Source organism: Heptranchias perlo, chromosome 1 (genome assembly GCF_035084215.1).
Source record: "Heptranchias perlo isolate sHepPer1 chromosome 1, sHepPer1.hap1, whole genome shotgun sequence".
NCBI lineage: Eukaryota > Metazoa > Chordata > Chondrichthyes > Hexanchiformes > Hexanchidae > Heptranchias > Heptranchias perlo.
Window position 1 is genome coordinate 63,008,272 of NC_090325.1, and position 20,670 is coordinate 63,028,941.

The window sequence follows — 20,670 nt, forward strand, 5'->3', positions numbered from 1 at the left end:
TGAACCACTGGAGAAAGTGCAGAAAAGATTTACAAAAATGTTATCAGAATTCAAAGGATGCAACTATCGGGAAAGATTGACTAGACTGAGCCTCTTTACATATATAATTAATGCCTACAGCGTAATAGATAAGTGCTTGAAGCAAGGACCCCAGAAATCTTGGCATAAATGTCGAGATGCACCCACCCTGGACCTCTGTCGCTGACACTGCCAAACTTTGCGGGGTGTGGGGGTGGTCCCATCATTTGACTACCATTGGTGGCTACCCACACCACTAGGATCACATCTAGGGCTCACAATGCTGGAAGGTTTGGCAGTGGTGGTCAGCCGAGAGGTGTGTCACCAGAAGCATTCCTTGGCTGCCCACCCCAGCCCCCGTTCTGTTTTTAGAAATTTGCTGGCAATCTTCGGGGGTCCAGGGCATGAGCTCGGCCTGGACCCCCAGGTTGTTCCCGTGTTCCTCTGGGTTGTTCAGTATATCTTAGAAAATGTACCTGTGCCAACCATTGGCTGGGCCCCATTTATGGCCCTGGATATTCGGAGTCCTCAGCCTTGGCTCTAGCCCCCATGTATCAATGGCCATGTTTGGGACGGGCGGAAGCTCCCTCAAACTTCTGGATCCTGGCCTAGTTTCTGGCTGTTCTGGCATACCCCCACCAAAGTTATAGTGGGAGTACACCAGAATGACCACAGGATTTCAAGACCAAAGGGGATAAATTGGATAAGGGCCGATTTTGGCGCGGGTAGCATGATCCGCCTTCCAGACATATATCCAAAAGCAGTGGTAGGCAGCGGGTGACGAAGTCAATGCCAGGCGCCCAGCTTCATGAACATAGATGCAGTGCAGGAAGAAGTTCAATGCTTTGGCAAGTGTGGTCAAATGGCGTCTCCTACCAACTGCACCACTAGCCGCATCCACTGCTCCACGCACTACACCCCCCAACACCCACATACCAACAAACTCTTTCCATCAGTACTCAACTCTTCCAATCAGATGCTTCCTCTCACCCTTACACATTACCACTGATTCAAGCCGCCCACCCACAACTCACAGGCCACACACACTGGCAGCTTTTCAACCATGACAGGCATATTACACAGACACACTATTACCTGGCGTTGCATTCCAGGCCTTGCACTTCGATTCAATGCAATTTGTACTTTCCACCTGCAGATGGAGCCCCAACCTCTTAAAGGAAGGATGTTTCCTAGAAATCTCTTAAAGTTAGCTGTTATTTGCTGAAAATAACAGTCTACTGAGTGCACTGAGTCTGAATGGATATCAGACATAACACACGTAAAACACTGATGCAGGTCCTATGCTATGTTTACACACTGATAAGTTATGTTAAAACATTGAATAAAGGTTGCGCACTACTAAATCCTACATCCTGCACGTCAGACCTCACAAATCTGCCGATCTGAGTTGGTACCAGGCCTGCAAGAGTGCGTGCAGCAAGGTTCTCTGCTGATGCACTAGAGACCTTGGTGTAAGAGGTAGACAGAAGGAGGGACATCCTATATTTGCAGGGGGGAAACAAGAGGCCTTCCAGACATATATCCAAAAGCAGTGGTAGGCAGCAGGTGATGAAGTCAATGCCAGGCGCCCAGCTTCATGAACATAGATGCAGTGCAGGAAGAAGTTCAATGCTTTGGCAAGTGTGGTCAAATGGCGTCTCCTACCAACTGCACCACTAGCTGCATCCACTGCTCCACGCACTACACCCCCCAACACCCACATACCAACAAACTCTTTCCATCAGTACTCAACTCTTCCAATCAGATGCTTCCTCTCACCCTTACACATTACCACTGATTCAAGCCGCCCACCCACAACTCACAGGCCACACACACTGGCAGCTTTTCAACCATGACAGGCATATCACACAGACACACGTCCCGTTTTCTTTCAGGAGAAGGTGGCGCATATCAGGAGGCAGCAAGTGGCAGTGGCATTTAGCCCCTCGAGCCTGTTCCACCATTCAATGAGATCATGGTGGACCTGTGACCTAACTCCATATACCTGCCTTAGCACCATATCCCTTAATGCCCCTGGTTCACAGAAATCTATCAATCTCAGATTTAACATTCACAATTGAGCTAGCATCAACTGCCATCTGCAGAAGAGCGTTCCAAACGTCTCCCACACTTTGCGTGTAGAAGCATTTCCTATCTTCACTCATGTACGTCCTGGCTCTAAATGTTGTGCTATGTCCCCTAGTCCTAGTATTCAAGTCTAGGAGACCTCCAAAAACAGTTACAAAGGTCCCGGCAGCCTGAAGCAATAATCCAGCCACCTGTAAATCCTGCTTGGTCTCTTTAAATAGCGCTGGAGGGGGGTCCTCCAGGAACTCTAAGACATGTTCAAACGGTCAGGGTTAAGACTGTGCGTTGAGTTGAGCGTTAAGTCCCAAAATGGTGTCTATCACTTTCAATCAGCATTGCACCCTGATTGTATCCATTTTCTCCCTACTTTACATGATTCCAGCGTTCGTTATCTGCACCTGCGCTAACTCCTATACCAAGATGGCATCCGGCGCACGTCACGCTGGAAACGTGCATGCACATCCAAGATACTATCTTGGATGTCAGAGAGGCCGTGTAGCGCCGAAACAATGGGTGCTACACGGCCCAATTTAGCACCCCAAGGCTTTTATACTAGAGGATCTCCTGTGATATGCTTACAGTGAGTGTGAGGCTATGATGCTGCAAAAGGGGTGTTGGGATTGGGGGAAGGGTTTGTGATGGAAATAAAGATGTTTATGTCTATGTTCATCTTTAATTGCTTACGCTAGCCTCAGCAAGACTAGATTAAAAGTCCACAAGGAGCTCTAATGTCTGTATCTTTTTATATGTTTAATTACGCCCTCCTGACATAATGCCATTATGTCAACATGTTCTAACTACGTCTGGTTAATCTCCCTTCAATGAGTCTGTGCAATAAAATCTGTTTACTTACTAATGAGAAGCTATGGGTATCACTTATGGCCTTCCTTTTATCACTTCCCAGTACATTCATAACACAAGCCTATTCATACAAGATTACTTCCCTACAGTTACTTTGATGATTTACTATCTACCTACTATATTTCTTAATCTCTTTACTGGATGGTTAATGATGCTGCCCAGGGCCTGGCCTTGTATAGCCATTGCAGAATGAGTACTAATATGTGGATATATATTTTAAAAGCTTACTAAGGTTGTTCCTCCTGGTACACCTGTACTCATAGATATGTCTAATTTCCAGGACTGATGGTGTTTCCAAATACAATTGTCATTTTGTTCTCACTCTGATCAAAAATGTTCATTAGAAAAAATTAAAATTGAGTAAAATGGCTATATTAAATTACAAGCCCACTTTTCCTACTACTTCATCATCAAGTAATTGGTGATGCTACATTGTAACATAGGAACTGAAGTTAGGTGGTATCATATGATCCCAAAAACCTTATCACCCTCTCACCAAATTCATCATGCCAAAACTACCATGCTTGCTGTGTGCTTTCATTGCAGCAAGATTTTTATTAAACCTACTAATAAACCTTCCCAGATGTGTTCGTGGATAATCTGCTCACAAGATAATTATGGATGAAGACCATTTGGCCCATGTTAATTCATCTATCCAGAAAAACTCTACAGTTCCTCCATTGTGACATCCAATTATTTCTTAAATGGTTCCAGGGTTTATCCTTCCACAATTCCACATGTTTGCTGCAGTCCTGCAGCTGCCTCAATGTGACATGAAAGAACATTATACATTTTACTGTTACTAAAAGATACAGGCTTCTTGGATATAATATTTGTAATGCTCTTACACATCACTTTAAAAACTTACGTAGGTTGCAAGTGACCTTGTTTGTTCTTCCCTCTCCAAAACCTTTCATTCTCAGTTATTTATATGATAAATATAAATTTTGTCTCATCTCCCACAGTGAATTTATAATATTTGCTTAAGATGCAAATACTTTTATATGTTTATTCTTGCCTCCTCCTTCCCCAAAACCATTTGTGCGGTTATTTACATCTGTGTATAAAAGTTCTGAAATACAACTGACACACTTTAGTTGTCACATTTTGTATAAAACACCAACAATCACAACTGAGCATTCTTTAAAAGGCATTCATTTTTTGATGGTTTTTCTGACCTTGACTTAACTGGCTTCTCCCCAGATTTACAAGCAGCTGTACATATAGAGAAATTTCAACAGCAATAGTAATTGGAGTCTAATTACACTTTACATGTATGAACCTTTAAAATATGATGTAATTTCTCACTCACTATGAACATGCAGTAGATCTAGGAGTTTTAATTATATAAACGGACTGTATATTATAAAGGCTTACAAACATGTTTAAGGGATAATTCAGTCATGGGATGTTTTACTGATAACTTACTATAATGTCAAAAATGTTTGTTTAAACTTTTTTATCCTATGCCAGCAATCTACTACTACTGCTGGACAACTGTTGAAGTTTCCTCTAATTTTTATTTTTTATCTTCTCAGACCTTCTGTGTGATAGCCACAAGATTCAATGCAAAGTACTTGTTTCGCTTCAGCTGCCACAAGTCTCTCTTTTTGTTTGCATATAATCATCCAGTGAGAAAGTTGGCACTTCGTGCAATGACACATCAATATCCTTTTTCATTGAAATGATTTGTACAAACTATTTTGAGTTTCTGTATTCTAATAGGTTATGTAATTTCTAAAACTTCACAAAAAATGCTGCCTCTGTACAATAAAACTTTATTATAATAATGACAATGGCCTAGATGTTTGATGGTCGCCCATGATTTTCAGGGACAAAACGGGTTCCTAAGCATCCAATATGGCAGGCAGGGCATGCGTGCTCATTGCAGACTGGAAATGCGCCATATTGGTAAAGGCAGAAATAAAGGCATCCAGGGCCTGCACCTGAAATAATCATTAGGCCTTTTGCATATGCAAATTTGAGACCCCCTTTGCAAAATTGGGCTGCAGCTGGCACCTTAAGGTACGTTTTCTAAAATATACTTACCTGAACGTAGAGCCGGGAGGTGCAGGAATGCTCCTCCTGGCTCCACCACAGTGCCGAAGACCGTTACCGGCCCCTGTTTGGCCCCGCCAGATCGCCCCCCCCCCCCCCTCTCCTGATCGCCCCCCCTCTCTGCCGATCACCCCCCTCTCTCCCGATTGCTTCCCTCCCTCTCCTGGGATCCACCTGAAATAGAAATCTTCTTCACCGGTGAGTTGCCTGGTGATGCCCAGCAGGTGTCTGCAGCTCACCAATCTCATTAGAGGTCTTAGGCCCAACATCAGGCGTGCCTCATGCCTACCCATTCCCGTGTAGGGATCAATACCTGTGCCCCACTTTCTAGGCCTTTGTCTTCTAATAGCACACATATGTTCAAGAACTGGTTCTTCAATATTGCCTCATGATTCCATTGCTGTGGAAAAAAGTCACTTTTAATTGCAAGCTGTATTCCACAGCAGCCAAATCAGAAAAATGACTATATGTACCAATGTGTACATAGGCAGTTTTTAAAATATGATTCATGCCTTTCTTTCTTGCTGCTGTATTTTCTCAATTGGTCGGGTACATACAGGCAAGCAAGTACAAAAAGCTTCACTGGCCTGTACAGATGATCTGACTCTACCAAAAGCCAGGAAATATCACTAGTTCCACCTTCAACAATAACCTGGTTTATACTTAGTTTGCCATCAAGGGCAGCACTGCCTTTTGAGATGCCCATGGAAACCACTTCCTTTGGACACAGAAGTGTTGTTTTGATTACTTTACCACAGTGGGACTGCTGTTGGCAATTGTTGTTTGTTCTTTAAGAATACCATATATATGGAGAAGCATTGTTGTTATAATACACGCCTACCAATCCAATACTAAATACAATTTAGATTAAGTGTTCTGTCATCATTAGACAACTCAGCGTATGCAGGAACATCCATTTTTTTGTGATGATTAAGTTTTTGTCCAGGAAAGTTAAGTGATGTACTCACTAGTGGCAGTAGAAGACAGAGTTTAGGGATAATGGGTATTCACTCGAATTGGAAGAAAGTGACTAGTGGTGTCCCACAAGAATCTGTGCTAGGGCCTCAACTATTCACTATATTTATTAATGACTTACCGAACACAATAGAGAGCCATATATCCAAGTTTGCCGATGACTCAAAGATAGGTGGCATATTAAGTAATGTAGACGGAAGCATAAAATTACAAAAAGACATTGATAGATTAAGTGAGTGGGCAAAACTGTGGCAGATGGATTTCAATGCAGGTAAGTTTGAGGTCATCTATGTTGGACAAAAAAGGATAGATCCGAGTATTTTTTAAATGGTGAAATGCTAGGAACACTGGAGGCCCAAAGAGATTTAGGGGTTCATGTACATAGATCACTAAAATGTAGTGGTCAGGTACAAAAAGAATCTAAAAGGCTAATGGAAAGTTAGCCTTTATATCTAGAGGGCTAGAATGTAAAGGGGAGGAAGTTTTGCTACATATATACCTGATTAGACCAGATCAGGAGTACTGTGTACAGTTCTGGGCACCGCACCTTAGAAAGGATATATTGACCTTGAAAGGAGTGCAGCGCAGATTCACCAGAATGTGAGGTTTTTAGGATTTTGAAAGGAATTGATGGGGTAGATAGAGAGAAACTTTTTCCGCTGGTGGGGGAGCCGAGGACAAGGGGACATAACCTTAAAATCAGAGCCAGACCATTCAGGAGAGAAGTTAGGAAACACTTCTTCACACAAAGGGTGGTAGAAGTGTGGAACTCTCTCCCACATAAAGCATTAGATACTAGCTCAATTAATAATTTTAAATCTGAGATTGATAGATTTTTGCTAGCCAAGGGCATTAAGGGATATGGAGCCAAGGCGGGTGGATAGATTTAGGATACAGATCAGCCATGATCTCATTGAATGGCCTACTCCTGTTCCTATGTTCCTAATTGTCCTAATTAACACAGATTTTGTTTTTAAGATTATTAATTGATTTTTCAAATGTTTAAGCTTTTTGAATGAACTCTGAACATTTTTCCTTAACATGTAATTACAACTTTTAATTTAATAATCATTGGAACAATCTTTGTGAATATGTTACTGCTGGCAATGAATAAAAATTTTGTCATTGTTGAGTGAGTATATGTAGTATATAGTGTGTGCTATATTTCCCTCTATATAATTCTGTACTATGTATTTTAGGGGTAATTTGTTTGAGGCTCTATTCTTGGTGTGGAGTTGCATTAGACAGGACTGTATTTCACACAATCAGAATGTTATTGCCCCATCTCTGACCTGTGCCCCTATAAAAGGAGGGTGCAGACCACAGCAGAGTTTTACAAAATTATCCTTTATATAAGGAATAGTAAATGTATGGCAGCACATTTATTTTAAAAAGTATAAAGGCTGGTTTCTTATTTAGTGGGACACTATTTATACTTACAGTAAATACATAACATAGCCTAGAATTGACATGTTAAACTTATTTATGCTGATATTTTGTTCATAGAGTCATAAAAAGGTTACAGCATCGAGGGAGGCCATTCGGCCCATCGAGTCCGTGCCGGCTCTATGCAAGAGCAATCCAGCTAGTCCCACTCCCCCGCCCTTTCCCCATAGCCCTGCAAATTTTTTCCTTTCAAGTACTTATCCAGCTCCCTTTTGAAGGACATGATTGAATCTGCCTCCACCACCCCCTCGGGCAGTGCATTCCAGATCCTAACCACTCGCTGTGTTTGCTGAAAGATTAAGAAAAAAGGGGGTAAATTTTCACCTTCACCACATGATCTCTACACAGAGAGTGGTGAGAATGTGGAACTAGCTACCACATCGAGTGGTTGAAGCGAATAGCGTATATGCATTTAAGGGGAGGTTAGATAAGTACACGAGGGAGAAAGGAAAAGAAGGATATATTGACAGGGTGAGATGAAATAAATAGAGTGGGAGGAGGCTCATGTAGAGCATAAACACCAGTATAGACTTGTTGGGGTGAATCGCCTGTTTCTGTGCTGTAAAATTCTATGTAATTCTATATGGGTCCATAACCTGGTGAAAGCCAATGGAATGAGAATCAGGTGTATTTTATAATAGGCGGGCAATCCGTTCCGTCAGATTATTCACAATATTTATTAACGACTTAGATGAAGGCATAGAAAGTCTCATATCTAAGTTTGCCGATGACACAAAGATTGGTGGCATTGTAAGCAGTGCAGATGAAAACATAAAATTACAAAGCGATATTGATAGATTAGGTGAATGGGCAAAACTGTGGCAAATGGAATTCAATGTAGACAAATGTGAGGTCATCCACTTTGGATCAAAAAAGGATAGAACAGGGTACTTTCTAAATGGTAAAAAGTTAAAAACAGTGGATGTCCAAAGGGACTTAGGGGTTCAGGTACATAGATCATTGAAGTGTCATGAACAGGTGCAGAAAATAATCAAGAAGGCTAATGGAATGTTGGCCTTTATATCTAGAGGACGAGAGTACAAGGGGGCAGAAGTTATGCTGCAGCTATACAAAACCCTGGTTAGACCACACCTGGAGTACTGTGAGCAGTTCTGGGCACCGCACCTTCTGAAGGACATATTGGCTTTGGAGGGAGTGCAGCGTAGGTTTACTAGAATGATACCCGGACTTCAAGGGTTAAGTTACGAGGAGAGATTACACAAATTGGGGTTGTATTCTCTGGAGTTTTGAAGGTTAAGGGGTGATCTGATCAAAGTTTATAAGATATTAAGGGGAATGGATAGGGTGGATAGAGAGAAACTATTTCCACTGGTTGGGGATTTTAGGAGTACGGGGCACAGTCTAAAAATTAGACCCAGACCTTTCAGGAGCGAGATTAGAAAACATTTCTACACACAAAGGGTGGTGGAAGTTTGAAACTCTCTTACGCAAACGGCAATTGATACTAGCTCAATTGCTAATTTTAAATCTGAGATAGATAGCTCTTTGGCAATCAAAGGTATTAAGGGATATGGGCCAAAGGCGGGTATATGGAGTTAGATCACAGATCAGCCATGATCTTATCAAATGGCGGAGCAGGCACGAGGGGCTGAATGGCCTACTCCTGTTCCTATGTTCCTATTACTAACCGTGCAGTGAAGATGAAAGTTTACCCCAAGGTGCTTGCATCATCTGGTTGAGAATCACCTCCATTCTATGTCATGCTGTATATTTACTGAAAGCATGTATAATAATTGTTATTTTCTGTTGAGAAACTGCAGATTTAATCACTCAATAAACTTGCAGTGATTACGGTCATTAACTATGATCATCATTGATCAGCTGCCTGAGGAAACTTGGCTGTTGATGTATGACATGACACTTGCTGGAAGCAGAATGAGCACAGAATTCCATTTACTATCTCTACAATCTATATTTTAAAGGGAAAAACTAACAGACACATGAGAATGATTTAAAGGTTCTCCCTTGTCTCCAGATTCAGATAATAGTCAGACATCACTTCTGGTTTATGGCATCATCTGAATCACTTAGCTTGGGTAGCTATTATTTTAGTGTTTTATCACTCTCTCTCTTTCTCTAGCTGACCATCTATATTTTGTATATTTATGAATATTTTCCCCTTTTATGGGGAAAAGTAGGAAAGAAAATCAAGCTAGCAAACAACAGACCGGTAAATTTCCCAATTCTGTGCTTCCAGCAGGAAGACACGCTTGTCAGGAGGATGGGTCAGAAACAGGGCTAAAACACAGTAGCACTGTTTAGCCGACTTGCAGTCCCTTGAAGCGTGGCTCTCCACTGGGACTGTGGGATCAGTGAATTTACCCTACAAAGAAAAAGAAAGAGATAGAACCTAGAGGGGAAAAAGTGAAAGGTGACAGAGAAGAATCAGGAGAGAGAGACAGCACAGAGACAGAAAGATGGGACATACAGAGACATAAAAGGAGAGAGGAGAAACAATAAAAGCACAAAACATAGAAAAGAATCACACATATTATCTGAATGCACTGACTCATACCGGGGCACTTGTGTCAGCAGCCTATTTGACCATAAAGGACATCTTCTAAAATCCACACACTTATATATTCCAGTCACTGTATAGCAATCAGGAACAGGAACCCTGGCAAATTGTTTTCCCCTATCTAGTTCAAGGTTTCTAAGATTAATCCTCACTGACTCAGCATCAAAACTGGATCTTGCTGGTCTGAATGATTTAATTCCACATTGGGGAATATATTTACTTACTATGCCATTGGGGTTCTGCATTTAAGATATTAATGCAGGAATTTTACATTTTAAAGAAAAAGTGAGTTACTTATGGATAGGCAAATAAGTCTTTTTGTTCTTAAATAAAATAAGGAACAGAGTTGGAGATCAGATTTACACAAGCAAATGTTGCATTTTTGTCAAAGAGCAAAGTCTCCTAACTCAGTTCAAATTTTGTTGTTCATTTTCTGCCTTTCCAAAGAAACATCATTGTTCTTTTTCAAATAATTCACCCTCCTTTTACGTTACATTTTCATCCTCCACAAAGTACATTTTCCCCTATACATTTGTGTCATGATAATAAGTATCATTAGAGTCTTACGACTCTGCTGTGCATCCAGTTGCCTTTCTTTTGACTTTGTTGTTCTTTTCAACAATCTTAAGTGCTGACCCCTTCCCCCCATACACAGCTGAAGTTAATTGCCACCAGAGCTTTAAAGAAAAAAATAAATAAGGTTTACTTAAATGTGAGTAAAGTACATTCGGGAAAAATGACTTGTGGTGTTTGTATTTTCTTAATGCTTTATGTATCTCTGTTTAGTCTCATCTTTACAGCAATATATACATTGGAAGTAATTATAAAGGTACTGGCCCGAGGCTTCGCACTACATACGTTTTCATACCTCCGGAACCCCTGGAACTGGTTGGACTTTACAGTAGTTTTGTTGGCGTAAGTTAAACTTAGTTATTGTTAAACTTTGGTAATGAGAATATTATTTTCTTTCTTCAAGAACATTTGACAATTGTTTTGTAACTGCAACTTTTAGTCACAAGTTTAATTGTAAATAATTGTTCAAGGTTGATTCCTGAGGGCTGATTCTTGGCAAGGATTAGTGTTTCAGAAACAGCAAAATAGGTTGTACACCACTAGCTACAGAATTGTTTGAAAAATAGAGTGAACTCAAAAAGCTTGTCAAAGGATTAAAAAAAAGTTTAAATGAAAAAATGGTAAACCTCCATGTTTCACTCTTCTTGCAGGGGTATTTTCAGAAAACTATAAAAAGCCTATCAGTCAAGAGCCACCTGATTAGAACATCAGTAGCAGAACATTTATACTCCCAAATTTTATTTATTTATATTTTTGCCCATTTCTATTATATTTTTCTCCTCCATGATGTCACTGATGGGAAACAGTCCCAAGCATCTCCATTGAAAACAATCAGGTCCACGTTTTCTGAAAGCTGAATTGGATCTGCATGATGTAATGCGCTCGTCTCTCAAATAGAGTGTAAGAGCAATCTGCTCCTACACCTCTGCCAATGCCTATTATCTGGCTGTTGTATTTTCACTCTTGAACCTCTTTGAGTGTAAGATCTTAAGTTTTTTAAATGATAAAAAGCACTGTTGTTAGCTTTAGATTTGGCTCAGAGTCAGTGAACCATAAGCCCCTGTTGTTGATCAGCCTTTTGATTTGGCATTCTGACTGGTTGGTCCCTCTCAGTTTCATTTGGACCAAGAAATCATTCTTATTGTTTAACCTAACGCCAAAACAGTTGGAAGTGGAGCATCGTTTTCCCCTTTAAATGACTACAGAGTCTGAAATTACTACATCTCCCATACAAAGTATTTTCAAAAGTCCCAACAATGATTCACTTCCAAAGAGAAACCGCTGACCGAGCAGCAGATCGCTAAATGGAAGGAAGAGTACATTCAGAATTGTTACCATCTTCCAGGGAAGAATCTCGAGGGGCAGGGTAAAGGTCATTCCATAGCTCCCTCCTGGGCAGTTCTCAACCAGATTCCAATTTATAGTATTTGCAAGGCAGCTGTATGGAGTAATCCCCATACGTTTACTAAGCATTATTGTCTAGATTTGACTGCTGCAAACCATAATGTCTTTGGCAGATCTATCCTGACAGTTGGTATTAAGTCTTTTTGTAGGGCCTCTCCCTCCTGATTTGGCAGTATTTTGATACACTGCTATGGTGTGTGGAGGATGGTTAATGCAGAAGGATAAATGACCTACCTTGTAGGGTTTTCTTCACTTTTTTTGAACGGTGTGTACCCTCTCCGCACTATTAACACTCCCTACCGACCTCCAGCCTTTCAAAGGTATACGGTTTTGGGCTTAAGGAATCTGGTAGGTCAGTTTCAGTTTAGTTTCAAGTCAAAACCAACTGGCACAGTGTCACAGGTTCAAGGACTTCATTGAATGTGGGAATCTATAATTGTATGACAACATTTTACATGGGGTTTCTGCCACACTTCTTACGAAGTAACACTGGAGGAGCAGGAGCAGCTCCTAGGAATTTCCCAGCCATGGTTTCCCCCTGAACTAGTCAAGTAAGGCTTAACTCCTACAGTGTGTACAGGATGCATATAATTTAAAGAACAAAGAAGATTCAATAAGATGCATAATTTATGTTTTTTAAAAAACAAAAGATTTGTTTATTGCAGAAGAGAATTGCCACCCACCATTCCCTAGAATTCTTTCCTCCTGAAGAAGAAAATGGCAGCCAGTATGTAGAGAGTTAACTTTGCCAGATATTTGCACATTTAAATTGGTAATACTTCAATCAAAAAGCAAATAAGATTTTCAGCCAGCAACATTATCTTCACTGGCAAAACCAATAATAAACCAAAGTCACTGTCAGAAATACAAGGAGGTCATTTTCTGAGAACAAGTGGCTCACCTGCAGGCCACAGAAATCAGCAGGCCTGTGATTTCCCAAAATGTGCAGCCAGCTTGTGAAACCAGGTGGTGGTGGTGTGGACTCAGAAATCGGCCCTATAGCGATTACCAATGTATCACACAATAATACAGTATGGTTGTTTATTACATTCTTTATTTATTTTCAGTTATTTGACGCTGGCATTTCCAAAAATTCCTGGATTATCTGCATTAAGAGCTTTCCGAGCTCTTAAGATGATTGCAATTTTACCTGGTGAGGAAATTTGAACAATTTAGCATTGTAAAACAGAACATTCATTCTAACAACATGCCTATGCCTGGTAACAACAATTCACTTGAACATTCTTAAGTGTCTTTCATTTCTGTTGAATAAGCAACAAGTGTATATGGGTCCTTCACCATTCCAGTACCATAAAGAATAAAAACACCAACCCTGAGGTTCCTGGAGGTCCACTCTTCTGGCGCAGGCTGGAGACCCCATCCCCAATATTGGGGATGGGATAATTCACATGGCTGGGACAAGCCGCTAGCACCTGCATGGGCACCTGAGTGGTGCCTGCCTCAATCCGCCTTTGTACGGTGGAGTGGCACACAGCCACTCCACCTGAGGTCAGTGACGAAACCAGTCGGGCGATCATGGCCTCATCCCCCACCCCCAATCACTTTGAGGTTGGCCAATTTTGTATGTCAGGATTTGGCCAAAACTGACAGCAAATATTTACTCAATTAATTTTAAATTGCTGATCTCGATTGCATTCCCATTTTTGAGTCTGACCCAAACGGCAACGAGCCATTGGAGGATATTATTGTAGCTGTGCTGTGACAAGTCGGCCAAATCTGGACTTCGACCGTCCCCCCCCCACCGCCCGCCAATCCTTTCTTTTTAATCATTCATGGAATGTGGGCGTCTCTGGCAAGGCCAGTATTTATTGCCCATCCCTAATTGCCCTTGAGAAGGTGGTGGTGAACTGCCTTCTTGAACCGCTGCAGTCCGTGTGGTGAAGGTTCTCCCACAGTGCTGTTAGGAAGGGAGTTCCAGGATTTTGACCCAGCGACGATGAAGGAACCGCGATATATTTCCAAGTCGGGATGGTGTGTGACTTGGAGGGGAACGTGCAGGTGGTGCTGTTCCCATGTGCCTGCTGCCCTTGTCCTTCTAGGTGGTAGAGGTCGCGGGTTTGAGAGGTGCTGTCGAAGAAGCCTTGGCGAATTGCTGCAGTGCATCCTGTGGATGGTACACACTGCAGCCATGGTGCACTGGTGGTGGAGGGAGTGAATGTTTAGGGTGGTGGATGGGGTGACAATCAAGTGGGCTGCTTTATCTTGGATGGTGTCGAGCTTCTTGAGTGTTTTTGGAGCTGCACTCATCCAGGCACCAATCCTTTGACCTTATATCAGCCCTGCCTAAGGTCACGCAAGGTCCAATAGGACCAAAGAGAAAAACTATTTTGAGCCTTCGTCTCCAAAAGTGTAAGTGCTGAGTGCGCCTGCCTGGGACCTCACCGCTGACCCTACCAAAGCTCGCGAGGTCAGGGTGAGGTCCCTGCAATGGCAGCACCTGCGCCACTAGGGATGCATCTAAGCCACCTGCCGAGTTAGTGAGGCCAGAAAGTCCAGCTGAAGAGTGGCCTGCCAGAGAGGATCGAGACCTCCCCACGCCAGAAATATCCAGACACTGTCCCCACCATCCCCTCCTCCCCCAATGATCCTCTTCAGGTCATCTTCAGGGCTTCAGGTCACAATCCCGACTTGTATCCACGGTTGTTCCCCACTTCCACCTTCTGTAGCCTACTATGATGTATCAGCGCTAATCATGCACCTGCGGGCCTAGAGGCCAGGAACAATGGCACTTGGAATCCCGGCCCCTAGCCCCATCCTTTTTTGTGCCACTAGCCTTGTAAGGAGTGGGAAGAGGCTTTTCTCCTTACAAGCCTGAGTAGGAACCACACAGCATATCCGAGTCCCAGCCGAGATTCCAAACATTTGGCAGTCTGCCACCAAAGTTACCGCAGGAGTATGTCGGAGGACACAGGTTTTTGGGGACATGGGGCACTAAATTCAGCCGTGTAGCGCCCGTTGTTTCAGCGCAAAACGGCCTCTCCAACATCCAAGATGGCGTCATGGCTGCGCACACACGTTTCCAGCGTGACATGCGCCGGACGCCATCTTGGTATAGGAGTTAGCGCAGGCACAAATACCGAGCGCCAGCTGCATGTAAAGTAAGGAGAAAATGGATACAATCAGTGTGCAACGCTGATTTAAAGTGATAGACACCATGTTGGGACTCACTCAACGCACACTCAACGCACAGTCTTAACCATGACCATCTGAACATGTCTTGGAGTGCCTGGAGGATCCCCACCAGCGCTATTTAAAGGGACCATGCAGGATTTATAGGTTAGTGGCTGGATTATTGTTTCTGGCTGCCGAGACATTTGTAACTGTTTTTGGAGGTCTCCTATATTTGAATACTAGGACTAGGGGACATAGTCTAACATTTAGAGCCAGGACATGCAGGAGTGAAGTTAGAAAATGCATCTACACACAAAGGGTGAGAGAAGTTTGGAATGCACTTTTGCAAACGGCAGTTGATGCTAGCTCAATTGTGAATTCTAAATTTGAGATTGATAGATTTCTGTGAACCAAGGATATTAAGGGATATGAGGCTAAGGCAGGTATATGGAGTTAGGTCACGGGTCCAGCATGAGCTCATTGAATGGCGGAACAGGCTTGAGGGGCTAAATGCCACTGCCACTTGCTGCCTCCTGATATGCGCCACCTTCTACTGCAAGCAAGCAGGACGTGTGTCTGGGTGATGTGCCTGTCATGGTTGAATAGCTGCCAGTGTGTGTGGCCTGTGAGTTGTGGGTGGGCAGCTTAGAATCATAGAAATCATAGAATCATAGAACATTTATGGCACAGAAGGAGACCATTCGGCCCATCATGTCTGTGCCAGCTGAAAATGTGCCACCCTGCCTAATCCCACTTTCCAGCACTTGGACCGTAGCCTTGTAGGTCATGGTACTACAGGTGCATATCCAGGTACTTTTTAAATGAGTTGAGGGTTTCTGCCTCTACCATCCAGGCAGTGAGTTCCAGACCCCCACCACCCTCTTGGTGAAAAAAAATGTCCTCAGCTCCCCTCTAATCCTTCTACCAATTACTTTAAATCTATGCCCCCTGGTTATTGACCTCTCTGCTAAGGGAAATAGATCCTTCCTATCCACTTTATCTAGGCCCCTCATAATTTTATACACCTCAATTAAATCACCCCTCAGCCTCCTCTGTTCCAAAGAAAACAACCCCAGCCTATCCAATCTTTCCTCATAGCTAAAATTCTTCAGTCCTGGCAACATCCTCATAAATCTCCTCTGTACCCTTTCTAGTGCAATTACATCTTTCCTGTAATGTGGTGACCAGAACTGTACACAGTACTCAAGCTGTGGCCTAACCTGTGTTTATACAGTTCTAACACAATCTCCCTGCTCTTATATTCTATGCCTTGGCTAATAAAGGAAAGTATTCCATACGCCTTCTTAACCACCTTATCTACCTATCCTGCTACCTTCAGGGATCTGTAGACATGCACTCCAAGGTCCCTTTGTTCCTCTACACCTCTCGGTATCCTCCTTGCCTTGTTTTCCCTCCCCAAATGCATTACCTCACACTTCTATGGATTGAATTCCATTTGCCACTTTTCTACCCACCCGACCAGTCCATTGATATCTTCCTGCAGTCTACAGCTTTCCTCCTCACTATCAACCACACAGCCAATTTTTGTATCATCTGCAAACTTCTTAATCATGCCCCCTACATTCAAGTCCAAATCGTTAATATATATCACAAAAAGCAAGGAACCTAATACTGAGCTCTGCGGAACCCCACTGGAAACAGCCTTCCAGTCACAAAAACACCCGTCAACCATTAACCTGTGCTTCCTGCCACTGAGTCAATTTTGGATCCAACTTGCCACTTTCCCTTGGATCCCATGGGCTTGTACTTTTCTGACTAGTCTGCCATGTGTGACCTTGTCAAAAGCCTTGCTAAAATCCATGTAGACTACATCAAATACACTACCCTCATCGACCCTCCTTGTTACCTCCTCCAAACATTCAATCAGGTTAGTCAGACACGACCTTTCTTTAACAAATCCACGCTGACTGACCTTGATTACTCCGTGCCTTTCTAAGTGACGGTTTCTCCTGTCCCTCAGAATTGATTCCAATAATTTGCCCACCTCCGAGAATAGACTGACGGGCCTGTAATTATTCGGTCTATCCCTCGATCCCTTTTTAAACAACGGTACAACGTTAGCAGTTCTCCAATCCTCCAGTACCACGCCTGTATCCAGTGAGGATTGGAAAATGACGGTCAGAGCCGCTGCTATTTCCCCTTGCTTCTTTTAACAGCCTAGGATAAATTTCATCTGGGCCTGGTGATTTATCAAGCACTGGTTGCTTGCAACTGTGGTAATGTGTAAGGGTGAGAGGAAGCATCTGATTGGAAGAGTTGAGTACTGATGGAAAGTTTTGTTAGTATGTGGGTGATCGGGGGGTGCAGTGCGTGGAGCAGTGGATGCGGCAAGTGGAGCAGTTGGTAGGAGATGCCACCTGACAGTTGACCTCACTCACCTTGACCACTCGTGTCAAAACATTGAACTTCTTCCTGCATTGCATCCATGTTCATAATGCTGGCATTGACTTCATCCCCCATTGCCTCCCACTGCCTTTTGGGTATATGTCTGGAGAGCCTCTTGCCCCCCCACCCGTGGATATAGGATGTCCCTCCTTTTATCCACCACTTGCACCAAAACCTCTAATGCATCAACAGAGAACCTTGGTGCACGCACTCTCGCAGGCCTGGTACCAACTCAGATCGACAGATTGGTGAGGTCTGGCATGTAGATTGGAGGATGTGGGATTTAGTAGTGCACAACCTTTATTCAATGTTTTAACATAACTCATCAGTTTGTAAACATAGGAATGGGAGCTGCATCTGTGTTTTGCATGTGCAATGTCTGTTCACCGTTCAGACTCCATGCAGACGGTAGACTGTTATTTTCAGCAAATAACAGGTACCAGCTACCTTTAAGAGATTTTTAAGAACCAGCCTGGCCTTTAAGAGATTGGGGCTCCCCTGCTGGTGGAAAGTGCGAATTGCATTGAATCCTCGTATCAGTGCTGATTCGGAACGCTGCTTAAAGGTAAGTTCTCAAGCCTCACAAAGTGCTCGCCTTGCCTACACAGAGGCCATTGGGCGCGGGGTAATAGTGGATCACACTACCTCTGCCCAATAATAGGCCCCATCCAATTTCTCCCCCCTGGTTTCTTAAAGGATAGAAAAAGTTTATGCCTCACTTTAACTTAACTTAATACAGATAAGAACTTAATAAGAAATAACATGTTCAAATATCGCACATTAGCAATATACTAGTAATTCAATGTGGTTAACACCCAGTTACCACCAGAAATGCCTTTACATCCATAATATAGGCCCCACCGTTATTTAGGTTATAACTGTGACAGTTTTTTCTGAACTCTCATTCAAAGCAAAACTTAACTTTTTCTGCAGGACTAAAGACTATCATTGGTGCTATATTCAAGTCGGCCAGGCTGTTGATGGAGGTCCTCCTTCTCATGATGTTTGTTCTCCTAATCATTGCATTGTTTGGACTTCAAATTTTCAAAGGCGTTCTGACACACAAGTGTATAAAAGATCTGGAGCAAGGGATTAACATTACTAATAAGGAATGGGGAAATTATATTCAAAACAAATGTAAGTGTTGGTTCATAAATTTATAAATGCAATATTGTTCACCAAAGATTACTGTTATCTGAATGTCCTGATAGCATATCCTTTTGAAATTTGAAACTATACATGGTTTGCATTTTTCTTCTTTTAATTAACTGTAAAACTACATAAAATGTATGAATGTAGGGTTCCTACTCACTTTTTGTTAGGTCCAGCAGTGACCAACCAGATTGCAAAACCAAAAGCAAAAAGCATAAATGACAGTTTTTTGTTATGCGCACCTGTGAAACACCATCTCTGAGACTTTGACCAATAACAATAATAGCAGTGAGTGACTATTGTGATTTGGCCTGGAATTAGAGTGGCAGTGTGTGGGTGTGAACACCCCCAACCACCACTCAGCAGGACCACAACAAACATGAGAGACCAACAATTTGTCACCTTTATTAGTTGCGTGCTTTACCACTGCAACACTGCCGTCAAACTTTTTTCGTCACTGACCAGTGCCCAGCCTCCAAGCTCCATGTGCTGCACTACCAGTGGTCATTGCCCATCATGGGTGAGCATGGGCAGTGAATGTTAGAAAGCTATTCTTTTCTCCACTACCAACCACCCCCTTAAACCCCTCTCCTCTGTCCCCTCCACCCACATCATAGAGACCATCCATTCAGCTGCTTCTACTGCTTTTCCCTTGCCCACTAAGCCAACCTCCCCATCCCATCCCCACCCTAGCACTGAACCCTCATCGCTGCCTAGTTTCTCCTCCATCTTTCCTCCTGCCCTCTTTAAGTTCACCTCATCTCACTCACCTCCTGCTCCTTTGACCCCATTCCCACTAAACTCCTGACCACTTAACTTCCCTTCCTGACTCCCATTTTAGCCAGTATTGTAGATGGTTCCCTCTCCTCAGACACTGTCACCCTATCTTTTAAAACTGCTGTCATCACTTCATTCCTCAAAAAAAAATCCTTGATCTCTCTGTCCTTGCTATCTACCATCCCATCTCCAACCTTCCTTTCTTCTCTAAGGCACTGGAATATGTTGCCACCTCCCAGACCCTGCCCACCTCTTCTGCAACTCACTGTTTGAATCTCTCCGATCCAGTTCCCATCCCATATTACTGAAATGGCCTGAAGCAGACTGGAAACACATACTCTGTCACTGACCATGATGCATTATCCCTCCTCGTCCTACACCTCTCTGGAGCCTTTGACATGGTCAATCACATGATCCTCCTTCAACATCTTTCCTCCATCATCCAGCTCAGTAGACTTTAACCTGTCCACTCTTACCTGTCCACTCATAGCTAGAGCATCTCTAGCAATGGTTTCTCTTCCAACACCCCTGCACTGTCACCTCAGGAGTCCCCCAAAGATCTATCGTTGGACTCCCCCTCTACCCTTGGCAACATCATCTGAAGCCATTGGGTCAGCTTTCAGATGTTTGCCGATGACACCCACTTCTCTCTCTCCACTGGTGTCAGATTGTTTTTGCGACATCCAGTCTTAGATGAGTCATAACTTTCTCCAGCTAAACATTGGAAAGATCAAAACCATTGTCTTTGATCCAAGCTACAAACTCTGTACCCTCACCACCCGGCCATTGTCTCTGGCTGTTTGACCGCCCCCCTCCCCTCCAGCTGATCTTCCAACCTCATATTCTATCTATCACAACACAGCCTGCCTCTAGCTCCACAATGTAGGCTGTCTTCACCCCTACTTCAACCAATCTGTCACTGAAACCCTCATCCATACCTTTGTCATCTCCATACTCAATAGGGTAAATTTTCATCTTCACTGCCTGATGAAATGGATTGGCCACCTTTTACTGAACCCGCCCAATTACCACTCAGGTAATGTCATTGAAAATGTACCCCAATTACTCTAGTGCTGTTCAAGCTGGCCTCCCATCCTCCACCCTCAGTAAACATCAGCTCATCCATATCTATGCTGCCCCTGTCCTATCCCACTCCAAGTCCCACTCATCCTCACAAGCCTCTCCTCACTAACCTATATTGGCTTCCGGTCCCTCAGCACTTAAATTTTAAAATCTCATCC

General features: G+C 43.0%; 1 protein-coding gene across 1 annotated transcript in view; it reads left to right on the plus strand.

The window, feature by feature from the left end:
• Positions 1-9,270: 9,270 nt before the first annotated feature.
• LOC137332157 (sodium channel protein type 4 subunit alpha-like) overlaps positions 9,271-20,670 on the plus strand; it is a 160,618-nt gene continuing 149,218 nt past the window's right edge. The window contains exons 1-4 of the mRNA XM_067996231.1: positions 9,271-9,314; positions 10,772-10,900; positions 13,030-13,115; positions 18,434-18,637. Coding sequence (XP_067852332.1) covers positions 9,271-9,314; positions 10,772-10,900; positions 13,030-13,115; positions 18,434-18,637 — 463 coding nt within the window. The remainder of the gene's footprint in view (positions 9,315-10,771; positions 10,901-13,029; positions 13,116-18,433; positions 18,638-20,670) is intronic.